At 32.4% G+C, this 25,882-nt stretch overlaps 1 protein-coding gene across 9 annotated transcripts in view; it reads right to left on the bottom strand.

The window, feature by feature from the left end:
* LOC145255809 (uncharacterized) overlaps positions 1–25,882 on the bottom strand; it is a 551,788-nt gene that overhangs the window by 74,209 nt on the left and 451,697 nt on the right. For all 9 annotated transcript variants that reach the window (XM_080114539.1, XM_080114564.1, XM_080114574.1 and 6 more), the window contains exon 2: positions 17,564–18,122. In XM_080114539.1, the coding sequence (XP_079970665.1) occupies positions 17,564–18,122 (559 nt within the window). The remainder of the gene's footprint in view (positions 1–17,563; positions 18,123–25,882) is intronic.

The raw sequence follows: 25,882 nt of genomic DNA, 5'->3' as shown, positions 1-25,882 counted from the left end.
TTGTCTTGATTGGAAAAATAAACTGCTATAAATATGAAATTGAATTTATATATACATATATGATGATGATGGTCTCTCCTGCCGATTTAAACGTATAAGTTCCACCACAACAAGAATTGCTCGGAAAATCACACAGATGATATGTTCATAGTGGTGAAGGCTTTGTGCAGAACCAGCCACAATTTTTGGTGCAACTGCTAACCTTTGTCGGTGCAATGGCTGCTAAAAGACAGAGCAGACCTCAGGTTTTTATACCTCTTGCATGCATGTCTTAACGAAGCCTAGCAGTGCATCCTTCCCAGTTAATTAAACACGTCCCAAGATACCAAGCTTAACTTTTTTTTTTTTGCAATATATATGGCATTATTACGTGGACACACCAGTTCTCGCCAGATCACCGAAGTTAAGCAACGTTGAGACTGGCCAGTACCAGAGGAGTAATTTGTAATTGTAGGAGTTGTAGAAGTCGTACAAAATAAACGCCTAACCAAACGAATTATTTACCAAGCCACAATATTTGCCGAAGAAAGCCCGAATAACAAGAACTACTACGTGCGTATGGCCTCTTAAATTTTAAACCCGGATATTACCACCTTAAAAGCACGTCCGATATTAAACAATGTCGACAGCACTACTGACCCATTACTGGAAGTTCAAAGAAAGCAGGCGTTCGCTAATGGGAAATTTCAGGACATGTCAACACATGTAGAAATTTAGATTACCCCGTGTAGATTATTCCTGAATGAGAAATTTGAAATTCTATACTTTTTAAAAACTCCCAGAACCTATTAAACTGTAGTAGTAAAATAGCAAAAAACTGTACAAACAGAATGCAATGCATGAGAAAAATAAAATAAATTAAAAAAAAGAAGACTAAATCAACAACTAAAAATATACAAAATAGAAAATGTACTTCAAGCACACACATGTTAAAATAAGGTCACCTGTTAATTCGATATATTCATTAAAAAAAAAAGTGATTCAACTCTAGTTAAAAAATCAGAAGTAAAAGTCAACAGAATATTTGAAAGAAGACAAAGCATTAACAGTTAGAAAGTTGCAGAATGCAAACTATTAATTTGCATAATATATACGAAAAATAAAACCTACAAAGCAGTCATATGCAAAAACAAAAACAAAAAAAAAACATAGTTCCGGATTGAAATGACCCAACGACGATTAATGGCGTAAAGCCCAACAATAAATCAGTTACTATATATGATTAGTTGAACGAAGTTATAATGGTGGAAAGGTGGGGTTAATACCATTCTCGATAGTGTTGATTGAATATGATTATTTAATTTCGAATTGACAATAATTATTTCATTCGAGTAATTCAAAAAATAGGAAATATCTAAAACGCGATCAAAGTTTCATTTAAATCTCTACTATTATATAAAACGAACTTAGTATGTGAGTTCGTTCCCTATGAACTCCGAAACGGCTGTGCGAACTTTTATGAAATTTTACACAAATGTACTTTATGTATTAAGCAGTGTTCTTAGAAGATCTCAGAAATGTTTTGTATCGGAATGCGATTGATAAGTATCGATAATCGAAAAATATCGACGAAAGAAGAAACTAGCGATTTTGATCAAAGTTGACACCTTACACAGCCTAACATCACAAGTACATTTGAGAAATTTTAATACCACACCAACATAAAATCCTGGCATATAAAACCAACATTACGGGTTCGAAATAAATGTTTCTGTTTTGAGCACAATTGAACCATGATACTTGACTTTTGCATTTGAAACTTAAATTCAAGCCATTATATATAAACAATTTTATAAAATTAACAGTAGGTTCTCTACAGTGCAATGTATTGTGGACTAAGCCACTGCGGGGAGGCATGTGAAACTAGAGCAGAAAAACGATTTGATTGGAAAATTGAAGATTTCGCCGAGTTCGATGACAATAAAGATATACGAGTGCGAAACATTCGTTGATCATAATTCTAAACCGGACAACGTCGGGTCTCCTTGCTATAATACATATTTAAAACATTTTTTTTTTAAATGTCCGATTAGGTTTTAAAAAATAGACAAATAGAACCGAATTCGGGTTTTTTTTTTCCACGATTAGTCAGGGATTTATAATTTAGCACATTGTCTGTATTATAACATTTTTATAGCGTCGTCTATTTAAAACCCCTTTATTTCCCTTTAAGGAAACTTACCAGAAAAAAGAAAAAAAAAAAGAGGAAGAGAGAGAGAAAAAAAAATCCCTAATCGCTCTAATCTTGTTAAGAGAAGCTACTTATATTTAATGCAAGGCTCATTATTATCCCCTTGTTATAAGCCGGTATTCAGACAACGCAATTCCTGAGTAGAGCCGCTTCTCATTGAACTACGCTTTGCGTTGTTTCGGTGTGTTTGCGTACGGCCTATTGGCGGCAACCCGAAAGGGAAGAAGAAAAGAATAGGCGATCAACAAGAACCCTTTTGAGTGTTGTTTTCCGTTATTTCTTTCGTACCTGGACTGAGATTTCCTCACTCTAGGGGTGTGTAGGGTGGGTGAGGGAAGGAGGGTGACGATGAGGTTCATACATTTGAAACACTATTACAAACGTAGAGGACGAAACGATAAAATAGTGGGTACTTAAGCAAAAAAAAAAAAATCAAAAAAAAATAAAGGAAAAGAAAAATCGTGCTGAAATATTAACGTTACTATTTAGAAAGCCATCCTTAACATGGGGAGGGGAAGACGTTTCGTAACTATTCTGTATTTTCACCTATTTCAATTTAATACACAAAAAGATATCGTCAAAAAATTGAATTTAACTTGAGAGATTCCATCTAAAATAGCATGGTTAAAAAGGATGGGAATAATATTTCTATTTGGATTCTCAATTCATTTCATGGTTTTATTTTTTATAGACAACACTCTAGATTTTTTTATGATTTTCTTTTCTATTAGTGTTGGGACGATTAATCGGAAGCGGAAAAAGCGACAAATTCGTGGGTATCGGAATCGGAAAAATTGGTGCCTATTTTTCGATGCCAAAACGATTCTTTTGATTGTCTTTTTTCTTTTTTTTTTTCTTTTTTTTTACGTTGTTTAAAGCAAAATCTTCCATTGCTGGTAATAATGATTAAAATAATAAATGTTTATCGATTTTTTTTAAATACCAGTAAAGCTAAAATCTATAGATCATACTCCACAAGTGTAATTTTACGTTTAAGAAAATATCTGCATATTTAACGTGTGTGTGTGTGTGTGTGTGTGTGTGTTTACATAAATCGGGTAAAATAACAATTCTATAGTTTATTATTTTGAGATTTATAAAGAATCAGAATCGGAAATTTAGTACAGAATCGGTAATTGTATCGGAATCGCGAAAAATATTGGAATCGTCCCATTACTAATATATATATATATATATATATATATATATATATATATATATATATATATATATATATAGAGAGAGAGAGAGAGAGAGAGAGTACCTATTTACTTTACTCCTGTCGAGAACATAGTTAGAAACGGGGTCGTAGCTCTATCCCTCAAATAAATAAATAAAAATAAAATAACTGTTTGGATGGGTACAAATTAACAATTACCTCAGTCAAGAAAAACCTCTCCTCTTCCGACCAAGAATCGAATGGATGATACATCTTGATCCAAGGTTGGAGGAGCGAATGGGTATTAATTTACCCCCCCCCTTATCCAGAAGGGTAAATACAAGGTCAGGTGTGGGTTAGATGAAAGTGTTGCGGTGTTGGATTCGAACCTGGCACACACAAGATCTCAGTTTAAGCCCTGTAAAACTGTTAGAATTGTTTGTGTGTACATGAAAGAGGGAGAGGGGGGCAATTAAAATGGTCGTTTGTTCGCGAGATAGTTTCTTAATATACTCGCACTTCAGCCCGGCTTTGCTCGAATTCTATGTACTGTTCATAACTTTATGTGCATATGTATATATATTTTTTAAAGTTTGACTCGTGTCAAGGTAACCTACATCTAAAATTTCAAGTGTTTAGACCCAGAATTGGCGGAGGAGTTTGGTAGAGTCTTCAAAGGTCCACTCTTTCAACTTTGACCTCTTGGCAACCAAATTTTCGCCCCAAAACTCTTGCTGCATATCTGAATAACCTTTATGTAAAATTTCAAATGTTTAGACACAACATTGGCTGAATAATTTGCTAGAGACCGCAAAGATCAAATCCCTCGAACTTTGCCTCCTTGCCAGCCAAATTTTCGAACAAAAACTGATTAAAAAGTTTGCCCCATGTCTGAATACACTTTATGTAAAATTTCAAATGTTTAGACCAAAAATTGGCCGAGTAATTTGGTAAAGATCACAGAGGTCATTTTTTTTAACTTTGACCCCAATTTTGACCTCTTAACATTTGTTGTTTTCGGCTTGAATTAAATTAAAAAGTTCACGTCCAAATAACGTACATATAAAATTGCAAGTGTTTAGACCCAAAATTAGCGGAGGAGTTTGGTAAAGTTTTCAATGGTCAAATCGTTGAACTTTGATCCCTTGACAGCCAGATTTCTGACCGAAAACGAATTTAAAAGATTTTCCCAAATTTCAATACCCCTTACGTCAAATCTCGAGTCTGTAGATTGAAACTTGACAGAGTAGTTTAGTAGAGAAATGCACACACACACTGGCAAATTCACTTTTATAGATATATAGATATGTGAGGGAGGGAGAGAGAGAGAGAGAGAGAGAGGGAGGGAGAGAGAGAGGAGCAAAAGTTTTCTGCGTGTGTGAAGGCAACGTGTATGACAGAGAACATGCTCTCGCGATAGATGGTGTGCGCGTGTGTGGACGAAAGAAATCCTTTACATAAAACGAAAAAGCAACAGCCAGAGTCAAAGAAGTGCGATGTGTACACAGCACCAAACCACAGGAGGATCATCCACTTTATTCCCCCCTTCCCCACACGTTCTTCGCATTTCACATCTATCCTCATCCCGGTTGGATGGCGGGTGAAAGAAGAGTTGAAGATAAAATAACTACCTTCGAAATTAATAATAAAGATTAAATAAAAAAACAAAAACGAAATAAAATAAAAGAATTCAATTAAAACTTTATTTATAATTATTTTTTATAACTAGTTCTATCTAGTTTCTATCTATGAAAATGACACGAGTGTCCTGTTGCCTTTCGTGTCAATACTATCAAATAGCTGGGAATTGATGCAGTGCTCCATTGCAGAAAAAAAAAAAACCTTTGAGTCCGTCACAGACAATTCTTTTACAACGTGAATTGCGGCGGCGATGGCGGCGTCATCACTAGCTGAATAGAATGTGGTATGAGACCCCGACCCTTCCACCACACCACAAAATGTGAAATTGCTACAGAAAAATCCCCAGAGTGCAAGTGATCTGAGTACTGACATAAGATGAGGCTTTGGGGAGGTGTTTTGTAACTATGATGACAGGGAGAGAGGAGGAGTATTAGCAAAAGAGATTCCTGCAGCACTTAGATGACAAAAAGTAAAAAATATAAGTGGGTAGCGATGGATGGATTGATGCACACACAGACACACACTATATATATATATATATATATATATATATATATATATATATATATATATATAGTATGCGTGTGCGCATGCGTGTGACGTTACATAGAGAAAACTCAGCCGACATTATTCAGCCATTTGTATTATAATTTATGTAGTCCCTGGATAATATTACCCAATTATCATGATTACAGAACTCTTAATAGTTTTAGATATTTTTAAACCACAGGGCTGCTCATATACTGACTATAAAATTGCTGTTTTCAAGTCCAATGTAAACAAATTCGTGTTAATGCAGCCTCTTAAATAATTAATTTCTGACCATTTATAACCATCCGTTACAAATTCCCCGTGTCTAAATCTCTACTTGCCCAACTCAATAATCCATATCGTCGAGTGGCCCTTGGACTTTCATAAGGGATGTATCACTTGTTAAAAAAGAAAAGATTACTCGAATGTTTGGTCAATGAGTGATCACTAGGGCTAGGACAACAGCATGTTCTTTTCATTCTTTTAAATCTCGAGTGTGTATCCGTTGATATCTTTTTAGCTTTTATATAGAGTGATGTGGTTCTAGGTTGATTAACTGTGTCGGATATATACTCGAGAGTCAAAACAATGAAAAGAATATTCTGCTGTCATAGCCCTGTTTATAACAGATAAGTTTTATTATTCAAGGATGAAATAAATAATAAAGATAGCTGAATAATGGTGGCCCGAGTTTTCTATTTGTAACTAGATTCTTGTTTTGCATAGCACTGAGTCCTCTTGGTCAAGATCTACCAAAGTCGTTCCATCCTTTACGGGTCTATATATATATGTGTGTGTGTGTGTGTGTGTGTGTGTGTGTGTGTGTGTGTGTGTGTGTGTGATGGACAATTTAGTAAAACGTTATAACTAAAAAGTCATCCCCGAATTTAAAAATCATTAAAAATATTTTCTTTTCAAAATTGTTTTGGTAACCTGAAAGCTAAGTTTCTAATCGATGACAATCCCCAGAAAAAATTAAGGCAAAGTAAAAAGGAAATTAGATAGAGGTGGGAAGGGCTCTCGTTGAGGCCTGCCATATACACACACAAACACATATACATGTGGATGAGGAATATATATATATATATATATATATATATATATATATATATATATATATATATATATATATATTCCTCATCCACGGGCAGATTCTTTCGCTGTATCACTAGCTAGACTAGCACTCATCCCGAACACAAGAGTTCAAACCTACAGCCATCAAGTTGATAGTCGGCACTTCTACGCTCTGCCCCATGGGATTGGTACCCGCAAACGACCTCATCGAATTTCTATTTATATACACATTTGATCGCCTCTTTTTTTTACGGTGTTTGATTTGTTTGTTTATTTGCAAAAAAAAAAAAAAAAAAAAAGCTTCGTGTTACGCCTAGCAAGCAGCAGCAGAAATCGCTTACGATAATGCTCTACCCGAGGAGGGTGGGATGCACATAGCATCCTAGTTTCTTTGGTTAGTGTGATAAGTACAGGCTACCTCTTTTCATTTATGTTTGTCTAATTACTGCCGCGGGATGTTATTAAAATGTCCCCCGAGGTACAACTAGATAAATTTATTTATCAAGAGAGATAATGAAAGATATCAAGAAAAGAGGATAGGTAAATGCTGTTATCTAAGAAACAGATTCAGATGAAAACCCAGAATATATGGATTCCGACATTGGATAAATCGCCCCCCTCCTCCACCCTCCTTTAATGGATCATATATAATAGGTATTTGGTTTCGGTAGTAAACCAAAAAGGGACAAATCAATTGAATCAAACAAAACGGTGATGAATATAGTTGGTAATGGCTACACTTCCGTTTCCGGGTTGAATTCGTAGACGAATGCCTCATAATCGGCTATTTGACAAAATTATGGATAAAGCGAAATCCTTTAATAGAATCTTAGAACAATTCAAGAAACAAAACTACACGTCTCTGGAATCTAAAGACCAACAGTCCAGTGTAACAAATTGCTTTTATTATTTTTATTTTTTTTTTTACATCTATTGTTATGGTAATCGGTTTCGACGCTTGTCAATTACTGGAGTTAGAGGTAGCGTACATTTTCGCTTTAGTTTTAAAACTTTAATTAGGGGTGATAATGGACTTTGATAGGCAACACCTGCGGATGAAACAATATGAATTGTTAAAGCGAAACAAGGAGATAATCAATTACCCGACAATGGACTCTTTACCAATGAAAACTTGCACATTTATTTCTTTAACTTAAATAAATAATTCATTTTAAAGAGTAAATTAAGTGTGTTTTCTTTTTGTTTTGTTTTTCTTAAATTTCTAATATCTCAAATTTCAAACGATATCTGAAAATTATTTCATTTGCCAAAACAAATCGTGAAAGCCGGGTGTGGCACATAAAAAGACAGTCAAACCTTTAGATTATCCACGATCAACACCTTGGGGGACTTGCACTCCCGAGAGATGTTAATATCTTCGATGGAAAAATGATTAAAAAAAAAAAAGAGGAAAAGAAAAATGTCCTTTTTGCTTTTATAACATAATATTTCCAAAGTGCCATTATTTCATTTTGTTTTATTCCTCTCCGTAAGTAACACGTAATCCGTTGCACGTACATTCTTTGTGTACGCATTTATTTTTATACATATGACTCCTAAAGGGCACCTAGAACTATATACACGATTTAGTATTACTGGTGAACACCCACCGTTATAATAATTACGCTTCATCAGTGTTCACATCCGCTCTTAATCGCTTTATATATTCTTAAAATATTTATATAAAAATCATAGAATTATGTCAGGAATTGAATTTTTTCATATATAAATTACCCTTTCAGATAACCTAAAAAAAAAAAGAAGAAGAACACCCCGCTGTTTCAAAGGGATACGTGTTTTACGCGCTAACTTTTTTGTGACAGGATAAGAGTACATGTATCTATCTATATATATATGTATAAAAAAGACACATTGAGTGGAGAGTTATTATTATTATTATTATTATTATTATTATGAATAGTAGTTGTAGTAGTAGTATTATAATTATAATTACTTATGATAATGACTAAGTGTCAACGAGTACAGGCTGACTGTATTTGTGTTACTGATATCGTCTGAGCAATTTATCTTATTCCATGCCAAAGCAGAGAGAAAAAAAAGTCTAATATGTACAAAGGGAAAACTGATATATCTGTGTGATATCTGAAGATAATAGGCTTTCATCTGTAAAAAAATATTTATCATTCATTCTACCGCGTGTGTCTCAAGTTTATTATTTCATTCCATTCAGCTTATCTTCATTATCGAAGTCAACGAAGTAAATGCTAGCATACTAATTCTCACTAGGTTGCACCTACCAATTTACTGGTGTGAAGATGAAAAGGTTCGGTCTACAAATTTAGATCTATCGTTCTTAAGAACTTCAACCCGCCCTAAAAAGTATACATACATAAAAACTAGAGCACGCCTACTAGACATCCACGAACAGATAGAGAGAAAAAAGGTTGTAAAATTAAATCAAATGGTTTGAATTTGGCCTCTCTTATCAATCAAACGTGAAAGACATTCGTATGAGTGCCTAAAGGGAAATCTCCAGTGATGCACAACCCTCATTGCCGATTTCGCATCATATTGGCTTAGATAGCAATCTTAACCCGAGTCCGGAAACGTCAGATCGATTCCCTGAAGTTACGTGCGTCAACATTTTATATTATATATATATATATATATATATATATATATATGTGTCTAACTCTGTCCCGTGGGGAGGCATAGTAAATAGGTATATATATATATATATAATGGGCAAAAATCTATATTCCAAATTTCAAGATGTTGTTCATCTTATTGTTCTTTCTTTCTTTAAAAGAATTACACGGTAAGATGAACAACATTTTGAATTTTTAATATAGTCTGTTTCTTCATTTATTTGTATAATCGCTGTAGTTATATATAACATACGAGCTTCATAAACAACGAATTTTTGATCCACATACTTAAAATTTGGTACGTAGGGTCTTCAGACATGTAGAAAACTTTAATTGGTTTTGATTAAAAAAAATGTTGGGGTTGCTAATGGGTCAAAATTGGAAAATTGGTACTCGGGTGGGGTCATAAGATTTTTAACTGTTTATCAACTGTTTCACGACTGCGCATGAGCGAATCATTCACAAGACAGATTCCCTATGCTAAGAATAGGTAGGTTTGAAAACACTTTTTATATACGTGTCAAGCTGGTTTAATGGTTATCGTACTTGACTCGGTGTCTTTAGGTTTTCGTTTCGATCTCAGCTAGAGTATTTTTTTACTTACAAGAAGTGAATTGTTTAGAAAAAAAACAATACTCGTTATCCCTAGAGAATTGTCTTTATAAAAATAAATATTTAATCTGCATGAATTAAAATGTCATATTTAAGCGTATCTTACAACCGGGCAACGCCAGGCGGCCTGCTAATATATAATATGAGGAAGAGAGAAGCGGGTACTTATAAATAAAGTAACGCATTGTTGGCATCGCATGTTGGTTCAAGAAAGGTGTGGTTAGAGATTGTGCGACGCTTACTTTGCAATAGACTCCCGCACAAATGGTGTCCAACACGTTCTAGTCTCAATCGCAAAGCAGACAAAGACTAGAAAAAATTCAACTAACTTTTTTTGGTTGTACAACAACATTTATTTCCTCTTTCTCTCATTACCGCCGTGACTTACTTCACATGATTGTCTCCTCGGATGTGCTCTCGAACGTCATCCACGTCTCTAAAGTGATCGGCTTCTGGAACGTGCTTTCTATTTTTATAGTCTGTTTTTTTTTTTCGCTCACGGCTCGATGTTTGCCTATAGCCGTCCGCGCTATGTTAAAATATCCATTGTCTTTCGAGAGAGAACGAGGTATAATAATACTAGATGAGTCACCTGGACTAAGAGGTCTGATATTGAGATTCAAGAAGCTTGAAATAAATTCATATATACACCGTAAATGACGAAGTATCTAGTTAGCTAATCTTGTGTATTTTGCCAACAAAAAACCGAAAACCAAAAATGAACACAAAATTAAAACAATCTCATCAATAATGTGTTCTTTCGCAGCTTGACGTAGCACATTAAATTTAAACAGCGTCTACTGTAACAAGGCAATTGATGTGACCTCGGGGTGACACATCTCCTTAGTTGGAACCAGGATTTGATAAAGATCTGTCAGAAGATTCACCCTTCCCCCCTCCCTCTCTCTTTCTATAAATTCCCCCGCTTCGCATATTCTTACAGTCCAAGCGTTCTCTATTCATTACAGATACAAAAAGAAATGCACGGTAGATGGTGGCGGTGGGGTGTGTTTTGTCTCCCGTAGACTGGGCATTGTCAAAAAGTTCTTTTGTAACTGTGATTTACAAGCAGAAAAAATTAATTGGACTTGTTGCTTCGGCTTTCTTTTTGCATCTGTTCGCTTCGTGTTACCGGGACTGCATGAAGCCGATTCAATTGAAAAATGGACTTTGACGTCGACTCAACAATGATCACGCCTTGCTTTCCTCCTTCCTTCCGGACGCACAGCACAGCCTGCATATATTAAAGCCTTTTCTTTTAGCACCTTCTTTCATTAAATGTTTATTATATATATATATATATATATATATATATATATATATATATATATATATATATATATATATATATATATATATATATATAAAGAGGGAGATGTTTTTTCTTTACAATGTACGCGTCTCTATACAAACTAATCGTATACATGGTAGCTTTTTGTTTTTTTTTCACTGTTGTTGAATTACCTGTCTACCTAAAATCAATTATATATATATATATATATATATATATATATATATATATATATATATATATATATATATTTGTGCGTATCTCGGACAATAACAGGATAAAATCTGGCACAATGAGAGGTTCCTACATACGATCGCTTATATGTAGTCTTGACGTGTTACCTGATATATACACATATTATTTACATATATCGTAGCTGTCTTCAGTCTTGACAGACTATGGATACCCACTGTAAGCGTGCTTGTGCGTGTAACGTATTGTGGTAACAGTTGCGCAATCTCCAACCACATCTCTCCTGAGTCGACGTTCGTTAATACCAGTAGCAAGTAGAGGTTCAGGGCGACTTAAACAATACACATACAGCACCTAAAATTCCCAAATGCTCACCCAGCTGGTACTAGACAGGCTCAACGTTGCTTAACTTCACTGATCTTACAAGCACCGTTGTGTGAACATGGTAAAGCCATATATATTATACACATACACACATTGTATGTGTATATGTATGCATAAATATATAAGTTATATAAATTATATAAATTATATATATGTATATAAGTTTTACATAAGTATGTATAAATATATATATATATGTGTGTGTGTGTGTGTGTGTGTGTGTGTATGTTTAAGTTGATGCTGAAGTTTGAAAAATGGTGATAGACAATTCTATAAATACGCTAGTAACTAATTACCAACGTACGTGTGTCACACATTAACTGTTCGTTAACTTCAACCATTTTTTTTTCTAACAATCTTGCTTTCTTACTGTCGACGACACCTGCGTGAAAGACGGGCATTCACTCAAAAGTATTTGCGAAAATAAAATGATTGCCAGTCCAATTCATCACAAACGTTGGCAGTTTTACAAACAACATTTGATAATCGATGATAAAAACAAAAACATGGAAGACGAATATAATCTCGTCATGAAAACTGGTTGGATATTGTCGAATCGTCGTCAGATATTAACCCTAGATTTGAAGCATTATGGCAGCAAAGGGAAAAAAATGCTTTATGTTTTTGTAGCTGTTTATTCAATATTGAACAATATGCTTGGATTACCTAACACGCACACTAATATATATATATATATATATATATATATATATATATATATATATATATATATATATAATGATGATAATAATGAAAATAGTATTCCGAGAAATAAAAAGGAACACACCGAGTCATGTGTTCATGAACGTTTCGTCTTTAGTTTTTTATTCATCCAGAGGAAGTTTCAAAATAAAGACGAAACGTTGATGAACATATAACTCAGTTTGTTCCTTTTTATTTCCCTTTCTCTCTCTCTCTCATATATATATATATATATATATATATATATATATATATATATATATATATATATATATGGCGTAAATGTCAAAACAATAGCGGATTTAAGCAATTATGCCCAAATTCTTATTTCTCTCCTTTTTTTAAAAGTTAATGAGTTCTTATTCTTCTGAGGAGTCAGGGCGTAAAAAATATTCAAAAACTGACATAATAATTATCCAATTGTTTCTGCCCTTTGAAGAAGCGGGTCAATAATTAATCATACTGAAAGAAATAAACGGTAAGATAAACATCTTGGAATATGAGTTATAGACTTTTCGCCATTTATTTGTAGATACCCTGTAGTTATATTTAACATACACCGATCTTCATAAATAAATGGATTGGTTTCAATAAAAGGTGCAACGTAATTGAATAAGCATCTCTCTCTCTCTCTCACACACACACACACACACATTTATATATATATATATATATATATATATATATATATATATATATATATATGAGTACTAAGCTTTTTTTATTCGGTTGGGATTAAATTTTCTATATATAAATACTGTTATTTATATTAGTTTGAAGTTTACCATTGCGTACATCAGCTAAACACTACATCCCTTTAATTAGTGAAATGGTGTTCATCTTCTCTTCAGTGTTTTGTTGAACACCTGATGAGACGATTTAACAGCGTCCAAATGTACATTGATTTGCGTAAGAATTTTTAAATGTGTATGGGTCACCATAGTTGACAATGTAGTACAGGCTAAAGGAGAAACCAGCTCAATCCACCCAGGGTGAAAACTGTCACAACAACCACAATCATTTTCATTCAGACAATATTTAAAAAAAAAAGAAAAGAAAAAAAAAAGTAATCTCTGCATAGTATACAGCAACTACTTTCAATGTCGACGTCACATTTTCGATGGTTAACAATAGACAAATAAATAGTGGAACATGTAATATACTCGTTTTAAAGGCGAAAATAACGGGATTAAATTATTTATTTTTTTTTTTTTTACAAAATGTGAAAATAACGGCGGTTTATCTTTCTTTTTACTTTCTTTTTTTTTTTTTTAAGAAACTTCAAAGGTCGAATTAAATAAAAGGTGTTCAAAGGTAAAGACAATTTAATTTTCTCTTTGGTTCGTTCTTGCATTTATCGTCATTGTTGTAAAAGCTATTATTCGAAATGTCTTTTTTTTCTTCTTTTTTTTTTCGTCCCCTAAAGACATATTCTATCTCTTTCTCCTCCCACCCCCTGCTTCGAAACTAAGAAAGAAAACTTTCGCAGATAATTAATGATTTATGAAGCAGGTGACTTTGAATTATGATCGTCGTTTTGTGAGTAAATTTTTTCCAGCTCCCCGTTTAACTCGAACGTAAAAAAAAAAAACTATCTGTTTCTTAATTATTATTATTTTTTTTTTTGGGGGGGGGGGTCATATTCTATTTATTTATTTATTTATTTATTTATTTTACGGATGCTATAAACATTTTATTTTGCCGGAGCGCAGTGTGCAAGAAAACGTCTGAATAAAATTCAGAATAAACCAATGACAAAGGCTTCTCAACATCTATGATGGGACGGCGAATAACTGGATTACTTTTCGGCTTCAGTTAACCGTTGACCATTTTTTTATTCTCATCATGGTCACCACTTATTAATACCTATTATTAAGAGCTACTTGAGGATAAGTGTTAATCAACTTGGAACGATTGCCAGCCAAAATATGAGGAACATTATGGGAGTACTATCAATGATTATGAACTGCGTTTTGTTACTTATGAGACTGTCAGTGACAAAACATTTGACGTTAGTTATGTAGACGACCGAGTTGTAATTAGAACGGAAACAGTCCAGCGGTTATGTGTTTCAGAGGGGCGTGTGCAAATAAGCTCTGCCCATGGAAATTCCGCCTGTTTTTAGACACAGGAAGGCAGAAAAAAGTTCGATTTTTTTTTTTCGTTGTCGTAGAAAGACGGATCCAGGCCGTATTACGTATAATCATAAAATCACCCTGAGCTTTACTTGGTTTGTCTGATTTACGGCGTATCTACCGTTTTCAGGTTATTTAATGCGAACTGAAATATTTACTGTATGCGTTAGGAATGGAATGCTGACAAGTCCATCCACTGTTCTTTCAACACTTGCACAGTACTTCACTTTTTGGAGGTGCAGCTGAACTTCCAGTCCTAAATAGACCTCTTTTCATACTTTGACTTTGGTTGGGGGTCAAATAAATGCAAGGTGGGGGGATATTGAGACGAGATTCATAACTTATTTTTAGAACGGTGATAATTTATCCGATACGATTTGAACTCGACATAGTCATTTCCATAGACCGCGACGATATATCTATTAAGACAATCATCATTTCTAGAATGTCTGTATAGTTGGAAAATCTTTTTCGGAAAATTAATATTTTTGCCGGGGTGGGGTGGTGGCATCTGATGTGAGCGGGTTGAGCCGCAATAGCGGTTTACACTATGAAAAAGATGTGCGACTTTATCCTTTTTCGGTTCTTTTATTGGTTGCAAATCATGCCGCTACAAACTTTTTCATATGTTTAGTTGGAAGAAATGGTATTTTAGCCATAGACTACTACTACTACTAGTAATCAAAAGAAATACTAGGCCTAAGTTAACAAACTATTAACGTCTGACACACGTAGGTAGGTAATTATTAGTAGGGCTAGGACAACAGCATATTCTTTTCCTTGTTTTGATTCTCAGGTATATATCCATTGATATCTTATATGTTTTGATGTATTTGCGCGTTGATTAATTGTGTCTAACTATGTCAGGTATATACCCGAGAGTCAAAACAATGAAAAGAATATGCTGTTGTCCTAGCTCTAGTTATTAGAATATATATTATTGTTATCTATAGCAACAGTATTTTGCTGAATAAAAAACATTAATGAATACGTCTTTTATTCTGATAATTATACTGATGTATTCACCTTTTGGGGGGTGAGGGCGTCCGAATTATTATTATTATTATTATTATTATTATTATTATTATTATTATTATAAAATATGGATTTTTTTATTTTGAATTATTATTTTTTTCTTTCGTTCACTATATGCTCCCTTTTTTTTCTTCTCCATCATTCACTTATCATTTCCTCTCTATTTTTTTTCTTTTATCGTTTTGTTCCTTACGCCATTTTAATTTTCTGATTCTTTACTTTGTGTCCCGTTCTTTGTTCCTTTTTTTTTTTTGTATTTCTGCCCTTCCCTCCCTGTTTTTTTTTTTGTCTTTTTCTTTCTTTTTTTTTTCTTATCCTTTTCTTAATGTCATTTACTCTTATCGTGAGTGGGCAAGATTTTTTTATTTTTTTTTACTTTTTTCAATCAGTAAATATTTTCAAAATAAAAGAATAAAAGTTTTAATTGTGCTTATATCAAACGCGTTCATAGCCTAAAATTACCGCCTTAAACATGGAGATAGAAATAATGAGTCTAAAACCCTAATGAAGACTGCAAATTTAAAAATAAAACAATTATATTTTTAAAACTAAATTTTTAATTTTCATCCTTTTTTTTTTTAATTTCTCACACCTCATTAAAATAATTTTAAATATAAAAATACGATTTCATTTTTAGTTCAAATAGCACCCCCAAGGACATAGTCTCAGGGTATTCAAGCATCTGGTCAGGTTTTTTGAATTTCTGACACTTGATAGGCTGGTTAATTGTTAATGTTGAGAAAGGTAGGTTGAAGAGGTTGCATAGGAAGGAAAAGGAGAAAAAAAAACTTAAAAGCATTGTAATTACTCAAGTTTAAAATAATTGAACATATTTAAAAAATATAATTGAATACGCGAATATTATGGAATCACTGATAGGTCAGTCGAACGTGTTTCAATCTTCATCAATAAAAGATGAGGATGAAAGAAAGTTTTGATGAGGAAGAGGTAAGTCGATGTATTAAAGAAAAGAGAATGGAAAGAAGAAGAGGAACCTAGATAAGGGAAAGGATAAAAGAGGAAAAGTGAGTGAAAGATGAGGTTCACATAAAGAGGGGGAGGGAAGAGAAGAACATCAAAGAGATATAAAGGTGGGTGGAAGCTAAAAATATAATAATATCAAAAAGGAGGAGGAAGGGCGAGTGTGAAAACTCTAAAATGATGGTGATAATGATATCAAAAAGGAGGAGGAGGAAATTGGTGAAAAAGTAAAAAAAGATTAAAAAAATAAAATTAATGAAAGAATAAAGACGAAGTGCGGGAGAAATGAATAATGGTTTAAATAATAACCACAAGAAAATGAACAGTAAAAAAGGGACCAGGAAATAAAAAGAGAAACCATAAAAGAGAGAAAAGAGGTAGAAGAAAGTATTTTAAAATAGATTTTGAAGAAAACAAATCTGTTACATAGAAGAAAAAGAAAATTAAAAAAAGAAGAAGCTATGATTTTGGAAAAGGTGAAAGGAGAAAGAAAAAGTTAAAATTAACAAAAGAGAAATATTTCGATGTAAAAAAAAAGATGGGAAAGACAAAAATATATCAAAAATAATTTTAAGTAACTTTTAATTTGATAATTATTTGAAACAATATTTGTAAGTATTTGTATATTCTATTTATTTGTATATTTTATTTTTTATTTTCTGACGTTTACTTTTTTTTCTCAGTTTTATTTTTCCTCTGATAAAAATTTTTAAAAAGAAAAAAATTCAAACTTAATATTTCTTTCATAAAAGGAAGTCTTGCAACTTTGTAACATAACTCTGTAACATAACTTTGTAACATAACTTTGTAACATAACTTTGTAACATAACTTTGTAACATAACTTTGTAACATAACTTTGTAACATAACTTTGTAACATAACTTTTTTCATCGTGGTTTTTTTTTATTTCCCGAGTGACGTCTCTATTTTCTACTTTGTATAACATTTCAAAAACACGTTAATAAGCAAACCAAACCAAACCAAACCAAACCAAACCAAATAAATAAGGAAAAAATATATACTCACTCTCACATTGTTGTCGCCTCCTTGTTTTTTCAATTTTTCATTGAGTTTTTGTAGCTGTGTAATCATATCACCTATTTTCTTGGATTTATCTTGTATGGTCCCTTTTCCTTGGAGTAAAGCACTAACATTTGCCAGTACCGCATTGTCAGGGCTTGAGGGACCCCTGTGTTCAGGGTCCGAGTTCGGAACTCCAGGGGACTTGGAGCTAAGCCGCTGTAGTACACTTTCCATTGATTTTCGATGCAGCCCGACGTTGGGCCTTGTTGTCGTGACGTTGTTCGAAAGGTCAAATTCCGGCTCAGATTCAGAGTCGTGTCTTATGCTTTGGAGAATTCGTTGCTTCTTGTTTGTGGGTTTGTCGGATCCACTGTCGGAATCATGGAAATCTTCGCTGCTGTCCGATTTTGAGAGAAAACGAGTGGAATAATGTCCTTCAAGATCTCCTTCACTGTCCAAGTTGCTGTTATCACATTCAAGTGTGTTAGAATGTAGTCGTTCGAGTATAATGTTGTCTTGATATAGTTTAGTGGGTGTATTTTTGCGTTTAGAAGACATAATCCTGTTCAAGAAAAGAAAAAATAGAAGAGTTAGTTCATAGCAAAGTTATTAAATAGGCTAAGACAAAAGATATACAAGGTTAAAATTCATTGGTGTATGCAAGTACGTGTGGTCAGAATTCATTGATGTACGCAAGTTTCAAATTAGTTCGCAAGGAAACATTTTTAAATGGTCATAAAATGAGGGATTATTTTTACATTGATTATTTTTTTGTTCGGGGTAAGTCAACTAACTAGATAGTGAAAACATTTTGTTCAAATAATAAAATTAATTTACATCGATATTTAGTATCTGCACTGTTATTTCTGACTCAACCTCTTTTATTGTTTGTGTTTTTATTTTTATTTTAGCTGGATGCCAGCAATTCACCCTCCATCTCAAATATTCAAACCGAGTGATCTTTTTAAGATTCTAATGGTCTATTTAAGTGCAGTTATTTGTTCACCGAGTACAATCGACAATGATGTTTCTGATATGTAGTAATGCATTGAAAACAAATTCTCTTATATGCATATAATTAAAGTTTCTCATTCCGTCTGTAAATCCATAGACATTCCATGAGAAAATATCGAGTGTTTAAAAGCAAGAGTTCATAAAAAAGGATCAGAATTTCAATAGTTCTAACACTAATGAATTAATTTCGTGCCTCATCTGTATTTTAAAAAAAAAACTTTTTTCATAGTTTGAGAGAAGAAAATTGTAATGAATAGTTTATTTAAAAAAAAAACTAAGAAATGAAAATTTAAAAACTCCTTTGCAATGCTGGGTGGGTAACATCTGGTGAGTTTTAATTTTACTTTAAAATAATTTTTGTTTTATGTATTTTTTTAATAACAGTTTTCTTAAATGCGTGTAAATATAATAGAATATTTATTGTAGTTCATTTGTGAAAATATATATGAGAGAGTAAATTAAAATAATCATTTTCATAACGTATTATTTATATCAGTTGCATGAATTAAACATCAACAATATCTCTGGTGTACGATCGTTTCTAAGTCGAAAGAATTTGTTTATTACTTTAATTAGTTTCTACATTGGACTAATTTGATTCCTGCAGTATTTTGAGTACAAAATGTTATGGATTCTACTTAATAACTATTGCCCTCAGGATTGGGTTAATCAATTTATACTCTATATAAGTTTTCTGATTTTCTAATTCCTCCTCCTCCTCCTCCTCCTCCTCCTCTCATATATATATATATATATATATATATATATATATATCGGGATCTATTTAATAATAATTATCAACCCATATATTTCTCTAACTCTCGGCTAAGGTGTAAAAATCATATATGTGTATACAATTTCGTATGCTTGGATTATAGTATCAGTTCAAAAGAATACTTATAATTAGAAACAGAATTATACATTTTATATGAAGGCTTTTTAAACTTAATTTTTTTTAAAAAGAAATCATTGTTCATCGAATTACTGACACATTGGTTTGGAATTCATTAATATATTTGTCCAGTTAATGAAATTTCAAGTGTAAAAGAATATAAAAGAAATGAAAAACAAGCATTACTGATATAATGGGTTTCTTTTTTTTTTTCTGTTTTTATTTTAACAAGAAAATGTTTGGTTCGTCTGTTTTTTGACATATAACCTCCTTTAGAAGTATTTAATATACTAAAAACGATTTATTTAACACAAGTTGCTTTCGTTTTTTTTTTTTTTACATTTTATACTGTTATAGTTCACATTATTATTAATATGCAAATAAAATTATAATAGTATATTTCCTATTGTGACTGTTCTTATAAATATTATATTTCCTACTGTGACTGTTCTTATAAATATTATAATCTTATAAATAACAATTTTATGATTTGATATATTTATGCTTCATTTATTGTTCGTAATAACACAAATTATAATCTTAGATTTAAAAAAATATTATAGTTCGTGTATTTTTTTGTTTCCATTCTTTTAATCACATGCGCCATCTTATATTTCATATTATAATGGTTCTTATACATTTTATAATCTGAAAATGAATTATAATGAAACAATTTATAATTGTATGATTCATATTTTGATGGTTGCCATGTATTTACTCATATTGTAATCAAATTTTTCCGTGTTGACGTCGTAGTCATTTCTTTATAGTTTTGCAAATAGATACAAAACATATCGCCTGTTTTAGATTTCAATGGTTCTAATTCTTTTAAAAGGGCAAAGAAATGTTTATTTTTCAAATAAAAACCGCAGATAATCTTCGATATCTATTAATTTTATCCTGGTCATGTTTCAACAAATTAAAGTTAACTTTGCTGGTTAAAAAAAAAAAAAAAATCTCACAGAAGATCGTATTTCAGGAAAATAAGTTTCTGCATAATTTTGCGGCTAAGAAAACATTATAAACCTATATTTATTTCTAGTGCCAATGGACTCTCTTTGCAGTGTTGAAATAAATAGTAAACAGACTGCGAAAAACACTAGGATAGATAATATATATTCCTGTTTACTTGCCCCGACACGAGGGCAGAGTTTGACACTAAGGTCGGATTATAATGTGGGGAAAGGTACAAAAATGAAAATGTTCTCAGTCGTAAAGGATTTCTCCTCCACTAATCGAGAACAAAAAATTGAACTGTAGTATAAGAACAGATACTACACTTTGATCTTTGGGATAGATAGTATATATTACCAAATCATTTTATTCGGCTAAATTTATTTTTTAAGTAAAATCAATTATGATGCAACTCAGCCCGACGGTGGTTTTGTTGCTGTCGGGCTGGAGTAGAGTTCTTTTAAGGCTTTACCTTCTCTCTAAGAAGGTGTTATTTTTTTTATTTTTTTTTTTTTTTGCTAATCGCTCGAGATGCCCTTGCCGAGAAAGGAAAGTAGAAAGTGAACTGCATAATTTACTTCCGATAGCCTCGAAACTCTCGCTTCCTTATTTTGTCAATTAGGCCATGAGTGATGTTTCTGATAAAGGGAGGGGGTGTTGTTTCTATTTACAATGCCTCCCCACGGGACAGAGTTAAACACCAGGGTCGTTTTTTTAATGTGGAGAAAAGGAACAAAAAATAAAAAAAATTATCTCAGTCGTGAAGGATGTCTCCTCCACTGACAGAGAACATGAAATTGAAGTGTAGCATCTGAAGAACAGATACTACACTTTGTATCTTGACCTGTGTTTTCTTGTTCGGAATCTATCCATCTAATTGCCAAACAGTATTTTTTTTATTTAATTTTAGTTTATTTTATATATATATATATATATATATATATATATATATATATATATATATATATATATATATATATATATATATATATATAGCTCCTGACATCAAGTGACACCATGCCTTGTCTGGGACGATTTCTATGAAAAAAAATCAAATGGGCTGCTCAGGTATTTTTGTAGTTTGGAGTGCGCTTACCATAATGCGCTGGCTTCTTAAAACGACACCTAACCTTGTGTCTAGCTTGTTAACAAGAAGCCAAATAATGTTTAACTTTAAAAAAAAATAAATTTTCAAACGAACATAGTAATTACTGAAAATGTTATTTTGTCATTTCAGTAGATTTCGAAGTAAAAATTTTTGCTAAAAGATGATTGGTCCAGAATACGAAAGAGATAAGGAAACTGACTAAGAGACAATCCTCTGAGCACTTAATATATTGATTATATAAGAAATATAAAAAGGTTTTCTTTTACAAATCATGCAATAAAAAAAAGAGTATTTATTATCCTGGTCATAAACTAGCAATGACAAAAATTGTCTGTTATCAATATTAGAACATTTTTCATTATCTAAATAAAAACGCAAAAACACACAAAAAGAAGGGGACAGAGATGCATGAAAAATCCATGCAATGTAATTCCTGTTCCAAGCAGGAAGAGCTTTCGATGGTGAATCAATTGACAGTAAAGAAAAAGAAAATAGATTAAAAACTAACATTCGCTTGTGACAATTCCATAGTGACCCTCTAAGTTGATGTTGCATGACACTATGCGAGAATATATGCCACTTATGTTTCATTCAGTGAACCAGGCGAAAGGGTGGTGGGATGAAGAGGTTGGGATTGGGATTGAACGAAAAAATATACATTTTTAAACTCAATCTTACATTCTCATTGTAAGATATGAATCAGTCAACTGGACTGAAAAATAAAAAATAAAAATAAAAAAATAATTATCATTATCATCAGCTGGTGAAAAACCCACCGAACCAGAGCACCAGCATGGAATATAAAACACGCACCATCCTATTTCTTCCTCTCAGCGTAAATGCAAAGATAAAAAAAATCCACTTTTTTTAAGAGTGTAAGTGAGAGATGTAATATTGCAAAAAAAAAAAAATATATATATGTAAAACTGAAGGGAAAATAAAAAGTAGACAAATAGCGTAAGAGTAAGAGATAAAAGTAAAAAAAAAAATGTAATTTTTTTTTCATGACAAAAGTGTAACGGATAAAAGGAAGGGGTGGGGATGGGGGAATATGCAGCCATTCTCCCCCTCCTCCATTAAAAAATAAAGGTAAAACAAAAAAAAAAACAAAAAAAAAAAAAACAATTGAATGTGTCAATAATATTTCCGAAGTGTTAAGTCCAGATGCATTGTCAGGCAACAGTGATTAGATATCAGTAAGCGGGAGATTGTTTACGGATATTTTTTTATATATATATTTAATTCAAGTGCTTTGTCATCGACCAACGCGCGTGCGCATATATATATATGGAATTTATTTTATTGTCTTTTACTTTTTTACTGTGACAAACGGCGCGATGATCTCCCCTACTTAAACGTAAACTCATTACTAGCAATATATATATATATATATATATATATATATATATATATATATAATTTATCAAATTATTATATCCATTTTGCCTAATGGGCTAAAACAAGACAGTTTTTTTCTGTTATGATTAATTTTATTTTTCTACAAACAGCATTATACGCAATGAATGCACACAATGCAGGTTTTATTAGGAGACAAAAGATTGTCTATAATAACAAATTGTTTTACTGGATTGTGACAATTTATTAGTTTTCACGTGAAGGCATAGATATGATTCAACGTTCTAAAGTTCATAGAAATTTGTCAAAAACCGAAGGAAACTGATTGATAAATAGATTTGAATTGGTGTGTAATGCGTGAGAAACAAATCAATACCTTATATCAATGCATTATATCAATTTATGTGCTTACGTTTCAGACCTTACTGTGGTTATTTTTACCTTCAAAATATTTCGGCCGGTTTACTCGCCAGCCTTCTCAGCTGATGTATTATTTCAATTATTTGCACGAATCTTGACCATCGCTTTCAATTTGTTTATTATATTTATAACGTTTTTGGACCTTTTCCGGTGCTTTTAGTCGGGATCGAAACATTTGAAAGAATTTTGAATTGATAAGTGGTTCAAACCATTTATTTAATCCTCTGGTATGGATTGTTCTTATTTCGATTTCCAAGCCCTTTTCTTATCGATCAGTTACTTTTTAAAAGTTTATTAACCGAGAATTGATTTGTTGCTACCAGGTCAGATTGTCTTAAGACATTGGCTTTCCTACCTACAATGTACCCAACAACGGTGTTATTGCTTTTTCTCCTTTTCCTATGCAAACACCAATCATGTTCTGCAAAGCCAAAAATAAAAACAATTTTCCGCCAATTTTGAACAAGGAATAAATAGTTGAAGCTACAGAGAACATTAAATAAAAAACTTTTTTTTTGTCTCCAAAATGACTGGATTCGGCATTAAATAATCCCAAAAGGGTTGATATGCTGGAAATCGAACTCCAAACATTTCGCTAAAAAATATCTCGCTACCAACAATTATTTGCTCAACTATGTTCGCTTACTTTAACACTACGATGATTGCACTATTGGACACAACACCGAATGTGACAACAACACGATCAATACCATCAAGTTAAATCCCGGTGAATGCAGTCGAGATTCAATGGATGGGCATCTGCTCTTTTGAATAGCTTTTAAATGTGTCCATGTATCTCTATAAAAGTCTGTCCATGTGTTGGTCACACTTAAGTTTGAAATAGCATTTTCATAGTTATATGCGTAGATTAAATATACGCGTCTTAAAAACGGATCTTTTCTTATTTATCGTAAACTAAGCTGGACGTTCAAACTGGTTTGTATGCTTTACGACATATCAACTCATTTAGAGTTATTTGATTCTGAAACACAACGATTAAGTGTATACGATCAATTGAACACAAGTTTATTTTACCAATAGCTGACAGCAACTGTGGGTTCATACCTTTAATTGAACATAATATCTAAGATCTGCTACGGCAATTATCTTTATCAAGTTGAGCCGATTTCCGCCGAAGAAAAAAGTTTCCAGAGAATTAAATTGATAAGATATCCTCAGCCGTACGTGTATCGTCATTCTCCCACGTATAGCACGTGGCATTCCAAAATGGTCACCTATCTGGTACAGACCAAACTCAGCGTTGCTTAACTTCGGTAATGAGGACCGATGTGTCAACGTGGTCATGCCGTGTATAGTTCAGCACAATGGATCGGATGCGATTCGAACTCGGCATAGCTGCCTCCAAGTCCCGATTGGATCAATTAATCAAGCATCGATTAGATCAATCAATAATACCAATCAATTAAATCAATCAATGAATAACACCTCTGAAAATACAAAATCAGCAAAAAAAAAAAAATGCTTCTTCAACGTTTAAAAATAATTTTTGAAAATGGGTCAGCATTTCTGTGTCAGAGCTTGAAATAAACTTAATTGTAAAATTGTTATTTGAATTTAATCGGTTCGTTAAAAGGTAAACGATGTGTATATAGTAGATATTAATACTCATATCTAGGATGAGGGACTGTATCGAATAATGTTTTTTTGTTTTTCATTTTTTGAGATGTGTGTGTGTGTGTGTTTGTCTTGAAAGTTTTTCAACCTCATTTTTATTTTAAAATATCTTTAGCCCACAACCTTTCATTGGAAACCTCCATATTGTGTAGGTCTTTTTTTTTTTCAATCGCCATCGTAGTTTGCCTCCAAGAATTTACGCCGATCTTCATGCACAAATTTGATCTTAATTGTACTATTATATTAATGCTCTTGTATAGATAACTAGATGTTTGCATGAGAACAGTTTCGTAGATTTAAAAACAAAACAGTTTCTCTACTATGGTTCTCAAGCAGTTTTGATTAGAAGTCATCTACCCCACACACGCTTACAAATATGTTTCTAAACGAAGTAATGGTCTCTTGATGTGTGCAAGATAAGTTGCTTTTGGTTGGATTTGTTTCAATCCAAATAATTTGCAATGGTAAAACTTAATTAATCAAAGGAATATATATATATATATATATATATATATATATATATATATATCTGAAAGCAATTTCAATAAAAGTTTCCATTCTGTTTAATAACGTCACTAAGCTAATATAATTTCGAACCTATATATAACGGTCGTATCGATTAGTTTTCTAGATATAAATTCAATGAAACCTGGGTGCTTATTAAAGAGCGATCAATGCAGGACAGAGCTGGTATATATTTTTCTTTGGAATGTAGACCGCACCCAAGTATCTTATAAAAACCAATATAATCTTGACAGCCGCCTCAAAACCTATTCTTTTCTCTGATCTTATGAAGTGTTGTCCCTGAATTGAGACTCCACTGAAACATGTATGCACATATGTAATCAATAATGTTTGTATAATAAACAGACTATATATATATATATATATATAATCTGTTTATTATCCATCATTATATATATATATATATATATATATATAC

This window comes from Euprymna scolopes, chromosome 3 (assembly GCF_053919585.1).
Source record: "Euprymna scolopes isolate OS-2025 chromosome 3, ASM5391958v1, whole genome shotgun sequence".
Taxonomy (NCBI): domain Eukaryota; kingdom Metazoa; phylum Mollusca; class Cephalopoda; order Sepiida; family Sepiolidae; genus Euprymna; species Euprymna scolopes.
The sequence above is the reverse complement of the archived record's forward strand: the minus strand, read 5'-3'. Positions and strand labels throughout refer to the sequence as shown.